General features: G+C 52.4%; 3 protein-coding genes across 6 annotated transcripts in view; 2 read left to right on the forward strand and 1 right to left on the reverse strand.

The window, feature by feature from the left end:
- ZC3H18 (zinc finger CCCH-type containing 18) overlaps positions 1-1,429 on the forward strand; it is a 40,214-nt gene extending 38,785 nt beyond the window's left edge. For 2 of the 4 annotated variants that reach the window (XM_080936618.1, XM_080936619.1), the window contains 2 exons: positions 172-268; positions 542-1,429. In XM_080936618.1, the coding sequence (XP_080792744.1) occupies positions 172-268; positions 542-740 (296 nt within the window). In that variant the 3' untranslated portion in view covers positions 741-1,429. The remainder of the gene's footprint in view (positions 1-171; positions 269-541) is intronic. The other 2 variants (XM_080936617.1, XM_080936620.1) reach the window with 2 other exon arrangements.
- A 4,597-nt stretch (positions 1,430-6,026) lies between these two features.
- IL17C (interleukin 17C) lies at positions 6,027-6,979 on the forward strand (the record flags this gene model as incomplete). Its single annotated transcript, XM_080937324.1, has 2 exons — positions 6,027-6,313; positions 6,718-6,979. The coding sequence occupies 2 exons, from the start codon at positions 6,027-6,029 to the stop codon at positions 6,977-6,979; spliced, it is 549 nt and encodes a 182-aa protein (XP_080793450.1).
- Positions 6,980-8,198: 1,219 nt separating this feature from the next.
- CYBA (cytochrome b-245 alpha chain) lies at positions 8,199-15,079 on the reverse strand. Its single transcript, XM_080936838.1, has 6 exons — positions 14,952-15,079; positions 10,827-10,896; positions 10,377-10,451; positions 10,098-10,181; positions 9,558-9,639; positions 8,199-8,474 (listed from the first exon to the last, which is right to left on the reverse strand). Exons 1-6 carry the CDS (start codon positions 15,007-15,009, stop codon positions 8,265-8,267), a joined length of 579 nt encoding a protein of 192 aa, XP_080792964.1. The 5' UTR covers positions 15,010-15,079; the 3' UTR covers positions 8,199-8,264.
- Positions 15,080-15,256: the final 177 nt, after the last annotated feature.

Below are 15,256 nucleotides of genomic sequence, written 5' to 3' on the forward strand. Positions count from 1 at the left end.
TAACCCCACTATGAACCAAGGACCACATTCAGCTCCTAATCCTCCTTTCTCTACCTCCAGTGCTAGAATTGTATAGCTAACCACATGTGACCACTTTGATACTTTGGACCAGGCTTCTCTGATAACCCCAGGTACAAAGCAGTGGTTTAATTCTGTCTCCTTACTGTCCAGGTTCTCGAGACCGGAAATCAGGCGGAAGAATGGGCTCCCCAAAACCAGAGAGGCAGAGAGGCCAGAATGCTAAAGCTCCCGCTGCACCAGCGGATAGGTAAGTCTCTGCTTGTGACCGCGACAAGCTTGTCCTGGACAGTTGATAGGCTTTAGGAGTATGGGAGACATGGAAGGCAAGTAGGAAGGACAGACAGGATCTGTTTCAACCCACTGCTCTTAAAACCCCTCAGACTCAGTCGGGGCACAGCTGCACATTCCCACTTTGTTAAAGAGCCCTAGACAAGGGCCAGTGGTGGCTATATCATGGGGTGACTAGGAGAGGCTGCAGGCTCTTTTTCATCTACTACCTCACACCTTCTCAATCCTACAGGAAGCGTCCACTGTCTCCCCAGTCGAAGAGCTCCAGCAAGGTCACCAGTGTGCCTGGCAAAGCCACAGACACTGCCACAGCAGGCACTAAGTCAGGAAAGGCCAGCACATTGTCACGGCGAGAGGAGCTCCTTAAGCAGCTCAAGGCCGTTGAGGATGCCATCGCTCGAAAGCGGGCCAAGATCCCTGGGAAAGTGTAGTGGGCCCAGCCCACTCCCTGGAGTAGACTCTTCAATGTTTTTATAAAAAATAGGGTAAGCGCAGCCATTTTGGATTTTCCAGTCAATGTCTTATTTTGGCTGTGATTCTTTTTAAAAATTAAAAAAGAAAAAAAAAGTTTCTCAGCTGGAAAAGAAGCCACACACAATATGATGACACTGAGTCCCAACCTCCCCACCAGACTGAACCAGCTCCTTCCAGAATAGAGTCTCCATGGACAGACGGACAGATCAGCACTGAGCAGGGAGCTGTTACCAACTCTGTGTAACTTAAGAGCTTCGGGCACGCAGGGGCTGGACTCACCCTTCTGCCTCCGTCCTCTTTTTCTCCCAGGTGGCCTCCTGGGCTGCAATTTTCAGCAGTTTCCTCTCTAGGAACAGGAAAGCCAAACACTTCTTGGACTACAGGCAGCCATCCCTCCCCTCCCCTGGATCAGAAGCATATATATATATATATACACACACACACACACACACACACACACACACACACACACACACATATATATATATATATATATATATATATATATATATATATATAGTCTTGCCTAAAGTCTGATTGGGAAACATTTTCTGTCTTTTATTTTAAGCATCAAATTGTTTTAGTTGATTAAAAAGGAAAAAAAAAAAAAAAACAAAAGACAAAAAATAAAATAATAAAGGCCAAGGGTATTGTTGGGGTGTCTGTCCAATGTGGAGGGTCTTTTTTGAGCGATCTACTAAAATAAAATATTTTGATAAGCACTTTCTGGTCCTAGTGATGTCTGCTTGGGCTTTGGCCACCTCCCTATTGGGCACCCATGCTTTGGCTCAAAATGGGCCAAGCACTCCAGGAGAGCAGATGCTGTATGGCCCCATCAGGAGCCAGCAGACACAGACCTGCATCATTAGCTCCTGGAGTCTTAAGCCTCAGCTTCCCCATCCTGTGGTTGAGCAAAGAGCAGCCCAACTCTTGCCATTGACGGAGTAATTTCGAAGCTACCTCCCTACAGTGAGTCCTGGCTGGGCAGAGACTATCATGACTGGGCTGACCCCAAGCTATAAAGCTGCTTGTCATTCTTGCTTTGAACATGCCACCTGGCCCTGACAGATAAGATTGGGACACTTGGCTCCAGTGTCCCTCCATGGCGTTTGTTATTCCTGTGAAAGCACTTGTAGAAAGGCCCAGCCAGTGCAGACAGCTTTAGAGATCTCAGTACCACGATGTCTTCCTAGGCAAATGGTCCTGGTGGTGTGCCCAACTTACCCTATTCTATCACCACCTTCTAGGAAAGCCCCCAAGTCTGAAGGAGTTCAGAGGAAGGCCTCAGGTGTCATTCTAAGAAATGTCTTGCACCTCCTTTGAGATAGTCTCACTGACCTGGAACTCACCATAAGGCCTGACTGGCTGGCCTAAGACCTTGGGACCTGTCCATTTCTGCCTCCCCAGCACAAGTGACATTTTTCATGGATTCTGAGGACTAGACTCTGATCCTTCATATTGGCAAGGCAAGCTCTCTACCATCTGAACTGTCTCATCAACCAGTCCTTACCCAAGATAGGCAGCCAGCCTTGCTATTGACTGAACCCCAGGCACAGGAGAGATGCAGCCCTACCTAGCAACTCCAAACAGACCAACAGCAACCCCTCAGACCTGAGATCTCCAGGCCTGCCAAGCTTGCCTGACCCAGGGCAGGATCTGTGTAGGGGGGCTGCTGCAGTCTGGTGTGGGCGGGCCTGACCAGCCAGGGCGAGTCTGCCCAGCATCCTTCCTCCTGGGTGCTTTTCCAGTCTTGCCTAACCTGGGACTTCTGAATGAACCTGAGGAGCAAAGCTACCTACCTCTGTCTGCATGTGTTCTAGCTCCCACATCTCACCCACTCTCCATACCTTCATACAGCCAGGGGCAGTGTCTGGCAGGGGAACTGCATTCACATTCCTCAGGCTGCCCACCCAACCACCAGTGGTTAAAGTGAAATACGAAACAGGCTTTGGGCGGGAAGGCAGGTGAGTACTGAGACCAAAGGTTACAGGACATAGTCCGGGACCAAGCTTCACTAGCTGTCCTGCTGCCATCTTAACGATGGAGTGTCATCCTGGCACAGGAGTCCTCTGCATTTCAAGAGATAGAGATGTCTGGATTGAAGCCCTGCTTGGGATTAGCTGGGCACAGGACACCTACTAGCCACTGAGGGCACAGGATTAAAAAGGAACTGCTGTCAGCCAAGGCAAGAGGTCTGGTCGGTCAACTCTTGACAGGTTACATTTGGAAAATGGTCATAGCACATGGGTCCACAGATCTCAGCCTCAGGACCTGGCAGGAAGCAGAGTAGGACATATTTATACGACATATTTGTACTGCCTGGCTGGGTTAATTCGCTGCCACCTTGGGCCTCAGTTTTTTCCACCTGGGAAGTGGGTAACCTGGAGCTCTAAAGAGAGTTCACTTGGCAATAGTTGAGCATGTCTCCAAAGTTCATGTTCCTGTTCTCTCCTAGGCCTGAGGTACTAGGTGGAGGCAGGAGGTGGGGACATTAGTGGACTCCCTCTTACTGGGCACTTCCTTGACAGAGGCCTTTCCATAGGGAGCCATGTGGCCCCTCTGGGCTCCACTCTGGGAGAGGTAGGTCTAGGGAGAGATGGCTGGTCTAGAGCAGGGCACTCTGAAGTGGGTGGGCCCGTCTCCCTGGCATTCCTCTCTTATTTTCATTCATGTTTTACACACAGACATAAACAGACACACACACATACACACACATAGAGACACACAGATACACAAATACAGAGACACATATATACACAGACAGACACACAGACACATATACACATACTGGTTTTCCTTCCCTTGTGTTTCTCCTTCTCCCCTTCCCAGGACACTGGGTGCTGTCAGACAGGTTGTATACAGAAAGACTCCAACCCAAGAAGAGGCTGGAATCTCCTGACACATCCCTCTCTTCCAGGATATAGCTGGCCCAACTCTTCCTTCACCTCCTTCCCACCTGCGTCTTGAGAAGTCTTGTGACTCACAGATTCAGAATGCAGAAAGGCCACGGGAATCATGTCAGGGTTCCCATTGGTTAGCCAGAAAAATTGAGGTCCAGGAAACCCCACCCCTGTCCACCAAAAGGTTCTCCAAGGACCTGGAGCCCTGGTTGATGTGTGGGAGTTTGAGTGCATGTTGGTGGACTCTGTGTGTGCCAGAGAGAACTGGCCTGCAAAAGAGGGAAGTAGGGCTTGGGCTTTGCACAAAACACCTCGGCCCCAGCTTCAGAATCCTTAAGAACATTTCAGAGGGGGCTTTCTTGGCTCATTTAGCCTGTCTCAGCCTCTACCTGGCATTGTTTTATGTGAGGGGAGGAACTGGGAGTGTCTGCTCCAGATTCTGGGAGCAGGCTGGGAGGGAGCCTGGCGCTCTGTGAATCTGGTGACAGCAACACTGTCAGCCTCCAGTGATTCAGCTGACTCCAGCCAGCTGGTAGCATGACACTGCCCTTGTGGTGGCCTTTCAGGTCTGTGAACAGAGCCATTCCTTCATCCCATTGGGTTGTCACTCAGTGGGCACTCTGATGTGCCCCCTTAGCATTGGGGCTGAGCCACAGCAGATGCCACACCACAGCCCCCGCCCTCAGGTTGATACTGCGGCTATACTCCCCCGCTCCATCCCCACAGCTGGACATTTGAGATTCTAGCAAAATCCAGGACAGACGGGGACCTCTGCTTTTGAGGTAGTCAGCTCCAAAGGTCCCCAAGGAAAGAGGCCTTCCCAGAATGACCTTCAAACCTTAGGTATTCAAAGCATCCCAAGATCTGGCTCCCAAGTGTCCTCTTTATATATAAACAAAAGCATTCACAGTACCCAGCTCACCCTAGCCAACTGTGCTACATGGGATTCAAGGGGGAGGGGGACACAGCAGGTAGGGGAGGGGCACTGCAGGTGGGGAGGGGCACTGCAGGTGGGGAGGGGCACTGCAGGTGGGGGAGGGGCACTGCAGGTGGCTCCAAGCTCAAACAAACTTCAGTGCATTTACTTCCTGGCCCCAGGATTTTCATTTGGGATAAAACTGTGGGAGAGGGTCTAGAGAGAAAATTCAGAGGTTAAAATCACTGGCTGTTCTTACAGAATCTCCAGGTTCTGTTCCCAGCACCCACAGGGTGGCTTACAACCAGCCATAATTCCAGTTCCAGGAGACTAAGGGTCCACTCCTGGCCTCCTCTATGGGTGCCAGGCACATACATGCAGACAAAATACTTATCCGCATGTTTTATTTTTGGGAGTGGCTTGTTTTTTGTTTTTGTTTTTTGTTTTGTTTTTGTTTGTTTGGTTGGTTGGGGTTTTTTTGCTATTTGTTTGGTTGTTTATTAAGACAGGGTTGTCCAGAAATAATTCACTCGGTAGATCAGGCTGGCCTCAAACTCACAGAGATCTACCTGCTTGTGCCTCCTGAGAGCTCAGATTAAAGGTGGGTGCCACCATACCTGACTCACACAATTATAAACCTGTAGGATCCCCGATCCTAAGGGCATTCCTTAGCACCTATGTTTTCTGCCTGCACAGGGGAGGGGTGCATGGTGAGAAGGAAGCACAACCTCAGAGTCCAGCCACTGGTCTAGGGGCTGAACCTTACAGACTCATGACAGGCAGGAAGTAACATGTAAGCCCCCCAAGTGCCAACCCCGGGGTCCCTGAGCTCAAATAGCTGAGCTGACACAAACCACAGCGAGAGCTACTGAGAGCTGCTCAGTGAAACCCCTAGCCCTGTGTTTTCCTCAGCATTCCACCGCGTAGGCTCTTTGGGTAGAAAGGTTACCTTGCAGGGGCTCCTAAGTTTCAGTGACGATGGAGTAGGTGTGGTCCGACCTATCTGAACGACTCGACTCTGTGATGCAAAGGGGTAGACCCAGAGGAGGAAGCAGTGCTGGATTTTCCCCAGGTGTGGCCCCAGGTATAAAGAAGCACACAGCCAGGCTTCGCCAGGAACGGCACTGGGACCGTCGCCAGAGTGAGGCCGCTCCATGTCTGCTGCCATGGCCACCGTCACTGCCACCGTGATGGTGAGCCTGGTGCCTTTCCCAGCCTCATAATGATAGCCTATCCCAGAGGGGTGGATGCCAGCCAGGGCTTTTTCTCTAAGCCTATTTGCCCACCTACAAAGGGAAATCTAAACCCCATCTTTTCAGTGAGAACAGGCAAGCTTGGGAGGAAGTGGGTGTCCTCTGGGATTCCCCTAACCATACACCTGCCTTGTTCCACAGTGTCTCCTGCTTCTAGCCTGGTTGCCTACTGGGATGACCCACCAAGATTCCCCATCCTGGGGGAAACCCCGAAGCCATAAAACCCTGCGATGCTATTCTGCTGAGGAACTGTCTCAGGGCCAGGCTCCTCCGCACCTGCTAACTCGAAGTGCCAGGTGGGAGCAGGCCCTCCCTGTGGCTCTGGTGGCCAGCTTGGAGGCCACGGGCCACAGGACACAGCATAAAGGACCTCTAGCTGGAACACAGTGTCCTGTGCTTCGACCAGAGGAGGTGCTGGAAGCAGACACCCACGAACGCTCCATCTCACCATGGAGATATCGGTGAGGGTGACGGGACCCCCCACTGGTGGGGTGGTAGGTGGCTTTATTCCCACTCTGGAGCCTTCGATCTCTGTCTGTGCAGTGTGCACACTCACCCAAACCTTTCAGAACACATTCCCCTAAGGAGCTGAGGCTTGGGCCAAGTGAGACTTGATCCCCCACTAAATCTCCTGCTTCTGTGTTCTCAGAGGCCATGGGGGGGGAAATGCAGGTAACATCGTTGATCGAGCAACCACAGAATTCCAGCCTTCTTGGCACCTGCACCTTTTTGTCTGTAGCATTCACATTCTTAACTCTCAGATCACAAATTCCGGTGGAGCTCCAAAGAGGGAAGAGGGATGCTGAGCCCACCATGCTGCTTGGGTGGAGCCAGAGTGAGCATTCTCATGGTTCTCTTCCTACAGCATTGACACAGATGAGAACCGCTACCCTCAGAAGTTGGCAGTGGCAGAATGCTTGTGTCGTGGTTGTATCAACGCCAAGACCGGCCGCGAGACAGCTGCCCTGAACTCTGTGCAACTGTTGCAGAGCCTGCTGGTGCTGCGGCGACAGCCCTGCTCCCAAGATGGCACAGCAGACCCTACGCCAGGATCCTTCACCTTCCACACCGAGTTCATCCGCGTGCCTGTTGGTTGTACCTGTGTTCTTCCCAGGTCTACACAGTGAAGACTTCTGTCATGGCCCCACTGTGCATCAGGATCCTTCCAGGACAGCCATTCCAGGCACCTCCGACAGAGGACACTTTCTATTTATGTGTATTTATTGATTATTTATTGACTCAAGAGTGCAGCAGAAGCTATACCCAAGCCTTGCCCTATGACCCATAGCCACTGCCCAGACCCAGGCTGCTGGTCTCAGGATTGGGGAAGTCTAGTATCTCCATGTCTGGAAGGACCACTTAGCTAACCCTGTCACCAAAGGGAAATCAGGTCAGGGCACTCGGCAGAGGCTGGCAGGCTGCCACAGGTCTTCAGACAGCCAGGTCTACACAATGAGTTCCAGGGAAGCCAGACAGTAGGGTGGGCCTAAAGGAACCGGCTTCCTCTCCTTGAACCTCTAGCAACAATGACTGGGAAGGAGATGGGAGGCTGGGTCTGTGTCAACCCTGAGCTCTGGCTCTTGCCTGATGAAATCCTTCTGCTATCTGTTTTTAAACAATTATTTATTTTAACTGTTATTAAACTGACATAGTTCAGTGCCTCCTTTGTTTGCCCCTGCAAGTGCAATTTTTCTTTCCTCCTGGCCCCATCCACCAAGTGGGTGCTCAGAGGGTAACTAAAGCCCCAAATTCCTCTCCTGAGGCTGAGTGGGTCCTGCAGTGGTGGGTGGGGAGGGGCAGAGCCATCAGAGCCTGAGTCTCTAACTTTCTATGGGAGGCAGCTGCGGTCCCAGGCAGTCCCTCGAGGCCACATTGTGCCCCCCAGTCTTTGCTATTCAACCACTTGGACAATACCATCTCTGCCTGAGGCTAATCCCCAGGAAAGACTCCCTGCATGAAGACAGACAGTCACTGCCATAAGCATGCCTTTCAGCATGGACCCCAATAGGGACCCAGAACTATAAAGCCAAACTGGAGACCTAAACTCCTACTCAGAGCCAGGAGCTGCCCTGTTCTCTAGCTCTACTGGGTGAGGAGGACTGAGTGCCAACATCTTCTGCTGTGCTTCTGAAAGAGCCAGACCCTGGACTAGGCTCAGACTCCCACTTGCAAACATGAGTCCTCCCAGGGCCCATTGGGCAGTTGTCAGGCCTTCCATGATTGGTCTCTGGGTCACTAAGTGGGACAGGGAGTGTGTTAGATCCATTGCTGACCATAGTCCTTCCCCAAGCCTCATATGAAAAACTACTTGTCCATACCAGCCATTAACCATGTTTATTACAGTGAGCATCACCCACCCACAGAAACAACTCCACAGAAACAAAAGCAGGAGTTGTAGACAGCCACTGAAGGTCACACGACTTCATCTGTCACTGGAATTGGGTTAACCTGGGGTCCTCCAGCCGCGGCTGCCTCCTCTCCATCCACACTTGGCTTCTTGCGGACCTCTGCTGGTGGCCGGGGAGGGGGGTTGGTAGGCGGCTGTTTGATGGTGCCTCCCACCTGCGGCCGCTCCTTGGGTTTAGGCTCAATGGGAGTCCACTGCTCACCCCGGATGGCTGCCTGGGGCAGAGAGGGTCTATGTTATGTTTCAAGCTGCTTACTGTCCCCAGAGGCTCCAAGTGGACATGGGTCTTAATCCCATGATGGGCGTGGCTTATATTAATTGACTAGCCCAAGGTCGCACAGTCAGAATCTGAAGGCTGCCCGATACCAAACCCAAACTATGTGGCCCTGCCAGGAGGGCCCGGCAGTAGAGGAAGGCCCTGGGCTTGATAACATTTCCAGAAGCACTTCCAGGCACAGATTCTGTGACCCACAGAACTTCTAGGTTCCCTCCGAAGGATACCCAACTATGTCTGAGGCTATCAAACATTCTACAGGAAGTATCCAGGGCTGGGCGCTGAAGAATGCAAGCAGAGAACCTGCTGGAAATAGTGCTGTTATCCCATCTACACCCATTCCATGGCAGCTGATTCTGTGACTCTGTAGGGGTGTGCATTTAATTTTAGTATCTCACCCAGCAGTGGTGACGCATGCCTTTAATCCCAGCACTTGGGAGGCAGAGGCAGGTGAATCTCTGTGAGTCTGAGGCCAGCCTACTTTACAGAGTGAGTTCCAGGACAGCCAGGGCTACACAGAGGAACCCTGTCTCAAAAAGCCAGAATTAATTAGGAGGTGAAGGCAGGAGGATCAGGAGTTCAAGTCCATCTTCAACTACAAAGCCAGTTTGGAGATAGTCTTGCCTTCATGAGACCCTGCTCTTTCTCTCAAAAATATAGATAGATAGATAGATAGATAGATAGATAGATAGATAGGTAGATAGGTAGATAGGTAGATAGACAGACAATTCTGTGACATGAGCTCCTGGGAAGTCCACTGAATACAACCCAAACTCAGGCAGGCTTGGATGAACCCTAGGCCCACACTGAGGCTTGGAGGTATGACCTGGGTTAGCCATGTTGCCTCTCTGAGTCAGCCTGCCCAATGGAGCCACAATACAGCTTCAACAGGGAAGTGTCCCGTATACACCGGAGGAGCATTGGCACAGCCTATGTGAGCGAGCAAGGTGCTATGAGAGCCAAGAGCACCAAAGACATGTGGGTAGGTATGGAGGAAGGCAGTCTATTGAGGACAGTCACTTACCAGCAGGTAAATCACACTGGCAATGGCCAAGCAGACAGTCCCCAGGATGGTGGCCAGCAGGAAGCCTGCAGGCACTGACAGCCTTGGGGCATGACAGGAGGAAGCAAACAGACAGCAGTCAGAGGGGATCTGGAGCTTCCGGTCACAAGGTCTCAGAGGGAGATTCCATCCCCAGGGCCCCGGATGAACAGAGGCCAGCTCTGCCCACGTCCAGCTTAGGTTTGGTATAAGCTGTTCTCTGTGGTGATGTGTCCTTTGATTCAAGCCTCAGACATCTTGCTGGGGAAAAGGTATGAGCTGGAGTGTGGCCACATGGGTGTGTCCCAAACCTGCTTGTGTAACAGGCCCAGCACAGTGTCTGCAGCTCAGCTGCTAGCTTTGGTGTGCACTGCGGGTTTGGGGACCTTCTGCCCTCTCTAAACGCTGAGCTTTTCTACCTGGATAAACTTCGATGAATAAGGGGGCTTGTCCAGGCTACAGACCCATGAGGTGTCTCCTTCTTGTCTCCTAGTTTCCCTGGGGATGGGCAGAGGGACTCACAGAAAGTGGAGGACAGCCCGGACGTAGTAATTTCTGGTGAGGGGCCCGAACAGCTTCACCACTGTGGTCAGGTACTTCTGTCCGCTAGACAGCGGGAAGACACATGATCCGAGGGTCGGCACCAGTCACACTCAGAATCCCTTGTCCCTCCTTATCCACCCCTTCAGGGTCCTGGGCCCTTTCCCTCCTGGGCACATGAGGCCTTGAGCTAGAAGCTCTGGATAAGTCAGTCGGCTCCGTGGGGCAAGTTCCCAGGCTACTCGGGTAGGAATGACTTACCACCGCTCCATGGTGGATCCCTTTTGTCTCTTTCCCCGGGGGTACTCCAGCAGACAGATGAGCACACCGGCAACGCTGCGGCGAGGTTAAGGAAAGCCACGCCAGGCCTAGGCCAGGATGGACTTTTGCTGATGGGTAAATCGAGATACAGGCGCTGCCCCATATCTACCCTCTACCGTCCAGTTCGTAGGAGTCTACTGTTGAACAAAGTGGGGAGGAGGCAGTGTACTCCAGTCTGGGCCTCAGCTCCACATTTGCCTGAACCCCCTCTGTGACCTTTGGCAAGAGGCTGTCCAGCTCTGGTCCTTGGCTTCTAAAACCGCAGACAGAGCCGGTCCTGCTTTCGGAGGCTGTGGCCAAACAGCGTATGTGTAGCGCTCTATAAACTCACACGCTAGTCCTGAAAGCGATTCCATCGCCCCATCCTCCTGGTCCCCAGTAGAAGGATACATAGAGTAGGCACCAAAGTACCACTGTGTGAAGTGTCCAGCAGTAGCCACAATGCCCCCTGTGATGAGGACTAAAGATGGAGGGAGGTGGTTAGGATGTCCCACCTTCTACCAGCTTGAGCTTAGCCCTGGGCTTGGGACCACCTCCAAGTCTCTGCGTATTGGGGCAGGGCACTGTACAGCAGGGGCTTCAGGGACAGAGAGGACACTCGGGGAGGTGGCCACAGTAAGCTGAGCTCCACTAGCTGTCTAGTGCTACACCCTGGTTGGAAAGTCACCTCTTTTCAGTTGTGTTGTTGCTTCCTGGTCCTTTTGTAAGTAGCCCATACTGGGTTCCATCCCTGTTGGGGGTTGGGGTTGGGGGGTATAGCTGGGTGCTGGTGGCATATACCTTCCATTTCAGCACTCGAGAGGCACAGGCAGGAAGATCTCTGTGAGTTCAAAGCCAGCCTGGTCTACAGAAGAACTTCCAGGACAGCCAGAGCTATAGAACAACCCTGTTTGGGGTAAGAGGTAGGGAAGGGGGAGGGGGCCGTTCCTGCGTTTTTCGATACCCTCACCCCCACTAATGTCTCAGCCCTGGGATCCTAGTACTTGGGAGCCAGCAGTAGGACCAGGAATTCAGAGTTGCCTTCTGTTACATAGTGAATTTGAGATCAGCCTGAAACCGTGGTCTCAAAACAAACAGAAATAAATAAAAGCTAGAAGTCTGTTGTAGGTTTAGGAAGATTTGTGATACACCAAGTGTGAGAACCATCTGAAAATTTTTGGTTACAAAAAAAGCTGGTGAGATGGCTCGGTGCTTAAGAGCACCAACTGCTCTTCCAAATATGATTTTCAGCTGGGTGTGGCCATGTCTGTAACCTTGACACTTGGAGACTAAGACAGAAGGATCACAGATTTCAGGCCCATACTCTATTTCAAATCATAAGCAAAAAATAATAATTGTTTTCTTTCTATCCTGGAAGTTTGCAGCAAGTTTTACTCAGACCAAAAAAAAAAAAAAAAACATGGTGAGGTGTCATTCCTGTTTTCCTGACATTTGAAAATTAATTCTCCCAAATCTTTAAGGCTATTTATTGCAAGATTCTTCATGGCTGTGGGCTCCCTGACTTGTTTCTCATCTGGCAGTTTCTGATCTCTCTCAAGCACCAGCTGTCTCGGGACTCAGTTTCCCTCTTGCTACAGCACATTCCCTAGTCACCTCTGAACTGAGGATCCAGTAGCTGAAACTCAGCAGCATCTCACCAGCAGAGATGCACTGTTTTCCCAGTGCCTGGCCACTGCTGCGCTGTCTCCTGGCATCTATGATTGAGCTGAGAACTCTAGCCTGGTACTAACCCATGACTTTTTCTTTCTTGGTCTATTTTCACTTCAATGGGTCCAAGAAGGGATGTGTTTCTATTTGTTCTGAGGGGGAAAAAAAAGACTTCCCTTTTCCCTTCAGCCAAAAGTCTCACCATCTCTGGGCAGTGCTTGCGCAGCCTCCAAGCCCTCCCCCACACAGTGGAACTCAGCACCTCACATGGTCACTCTTCTTGTACAATGTATGTCCCAATTTCTGTGTACAAAGCCCCATGTCCGTGTGGTTCCTCTCAGCTCCCTTCTTCAGGGTGGTGCTTCCGCAGTGCACCCTCTACCACCAAGGCCTGACCGATGTGTGTCTGTAGAATCCCCTTTCTCAAATCCTGTTGGCCATTCATCTCCTGTGACATCCAAGGAACGCCTTCCCCCCTTTCTAGCGGGACCAGCACCCCTGCCCCGTGGGCACTGACTCCTCATAGGGTTCATTTCCTCAGACACTGAGTGTGAGCTCATGTCAATAGGGTGTGGATTCCACAGAAGCCCGTGGGCCTACTTGAGGTCTGTAATTTCAGCATCTGTGGGTGGAGGCAGCTTCACCCCTACATCCTCCCCAGGCCCAGGTCTCAGGCTTTTGACTGTTCATGATCTTTTCCACCTGACCCCTGACAGCAACAGCTCTTGACAGCTGAAGGGATTGATGCCCTGTGAGAGTCTTGCCCTGTGGTGACTCCTGCCTTCTCCAGCACAGAGACCCTGGAGCAGTCTCAGAAATAGCTTCCATACTGTCCTGGTCATCCCCAGACTTCAGGTCCCTCTCCCACCCTTCAAACAGTATTGAAGCCACTCTATGGGTGGCTTGTAGCTTGGCTACATATTAACCTTCTTGTTTTGTTGGTCAGCATTAAGGGTGAGCTCTGCAGGAGGGAAGGGTGCTTTGTCACACATTCACTCGGCCTGCTACCCATAGTCCTTAGGGTGTCATGTCCTCACCGACAGCTTCTGCTATGCCACCCACCATGAGTGTGGGGGGGGGTTACTCTTTACCCATCAGAGAGAGCCAAGGATTCACTCTCAAGCCCGTGGCCTGCTAAAGTGGACACTATAATGGGAGGGTCCTCATCCCAGGGAAGCAGGCTGTCTGAGGTTGGAGGTCTCAGCAGGTGACCTGTGAGTCAAGACTGGAAGGGAGGGCAACAGCTGTGGCCACAGCAGATTGTACAAAGGCCCTGGTGTGCGTTCAAATCTGCATAGCTAGGAAGGCAGGAAGAGCCCAGGAAGCGGGGAGTGGGGATCGGCCGTCAGATGGGCTTTCGTCCAGAGATGGAGCCAGGTTATGGGGCCAGAATAGATGGAATTTTCTGTGATTTAGAAAAATGAAACAAGGACTAGGGAGATAGCTCGGGGCTAAGAGCACCGGCTGCCTTCACAGAGGACCTGAGTGTGGTTCTCAGCACCCACAGCATGCAGTTCGGAACCACCTGAAACAGCAGCTCCAGGGAGTGATACCCTCTTCTAGCCTTTTGTCTGCAAGCGCCTGCACTTATGCACGTGGACACACACACACACACACACACGTTCTGAAAAACTAAAATGTTAAACAAAACAAAATATGCTCCTGTTAATTGGACCTACACAACTCAGAACCTTCCCAGGATGGTTGTACTTTCCAGTAAAAAGAAACGTCAGTGGAAGTCGCACTTGGTGACAAAAATGGCCACAGCCCGTGACTTCTGAACAGCCCTGGAGACTTGTGTCAGCCTGGACACTGAACAGACCTTTTGCCCACATGAGGACAGCAGACACTGAGTGGCTAGCACTCACAGGGGTAGCACCCGCCCAGCCCAGTCTTCCCACCCCAGCTGTGTCTGTCGCCTCCATTTCCAGGAGGGAACTTTTGAAAGTGTCCTTAGTGTTCACAGTACAAACCACCGCTGACAGGAGGCTGGCAAGGGGAAAGAGGGAAGACATGTCCACCGTTCTCAAAAGGTTTCTGTTTCAAGTCCTCCGCCCCAGCATGGGAGCTTAGGGAGGCGGCTGGGGAGATTTCTCTATCGCCTCCTCCACGTGTGATCTGAGGTGGGTCTGGACCATCATTCCTGCCTTTGCGGGTCTTTGCTGGCTACCTTCGGCTCTGAGACATTTCTGCAGTTTCCTCTAGTCTCAGGCCTGATGCTCCTGGTCTGGTCTATTAGGTTCCTTTCCTGGTACAGTGAAGCCCAGGTACCCCTCTCAGACAATCCAGACTGTTCAAGTCACGGTCAGTTTCATCCAGACTAAAGGCTAGTGTCCCTCACCTTAACTCGGCAGGACATCATGGCTAAGATCACTCTGAGTGATGCCCAGGCTCTTGTGAAATAGTTTCTGCGTACACACCGCTTGTGGGATGGAGCCGACTGCTCCTCTAGGATGAGCTCAGTTCCTAACCCAGGTCCCTCCAGGAGAAGCCGGAGCCCTAGTGACCCCAAGGCCAGAGTCCCAACTCCTGGCCAAATGGGCTGTATGCAGAAGAGGGTCTTCCGGGGGTTTTCCTAACCAGGCGGGAAACCACCGGGTGAATGCCTCTTCCCCAGCTGCAGGCAACTTCCTCCTCTGAGGTCCCAGCCCAGGCCCAACAGGGTGCAGGGCGGGGTCGTCTCTAGAGCAGGCGGCCAAGCTCGGCCTGCAGCAGCCACCGCCCGTCCCGAGCCCCGAGGCCCCTGTAAGTCGCTCCGAGGCTCCCCGCTTGGAGGTCCGCAGAACCAGCCACCCCCCCAGTCCTGCTTCCCCCGCGGTGCCCCGGGGGTCCTGAGCGACCCCCCCACCCGCAGCCCATTTCACTCACTCAGGCCAGACGCTAGCGCTTGTTCGTTGGCCCACATGGCCCACTCGATCTGCCCCATGGTGAGGACCCCGCACACGCAGCCGCCAGCTCCAACTCTGCAGCCCACTCCGCAAGCCCTCACAGATCGGCCCGCCCCCTGCTCGGCCCCGCCCTTTCGGGCTGTGCCTGGGAGGCCTCCTCTGAACCTTCCCTTTTAGCCTGGGTGGGTGGGACAGTCTCCCTATTGCCGGTCACTTTCCAGTTGGAAATGTACCGGGGCTGCTTAGGACTGTTTGTGACTTGTGTCCGTACCCCCAGGACCACAG

The sequence above is a fragment of the Micromys minutus genome, assembly GCF_963924665.1.
Source record: "Micromys minutus genome assembly, chromosome: 24".
NCBI lineage: Eukaryota > Metazoa > Chordata > Mammalia > Rodentia > Muridae > Micromys > Micromys minutus.

Coding starts and splice junctions, on each gene's coding strand:
- CYBA (XM_080936838.1), bottom strand. CDS start 15,009: ATGGGGCAGATCGAGTGGGCCATGTGGGCCAACGAACAAGCGCTAGCG. Junction 10,182..10,376: donor GGATCCACCATGGAGCGGTG/GTAAGTCATTCC, acceptor CCCGCTGTCTAG/CGGACAGAAGTACCTGACCA. Junction 9,640..10,097: donor CGGGCTGTCCTCCACTTTCT/GTGAGTCCCTCT, acceptor TCATGCCCCAAG/GCTGTCAGTGCCTGCAGGCT.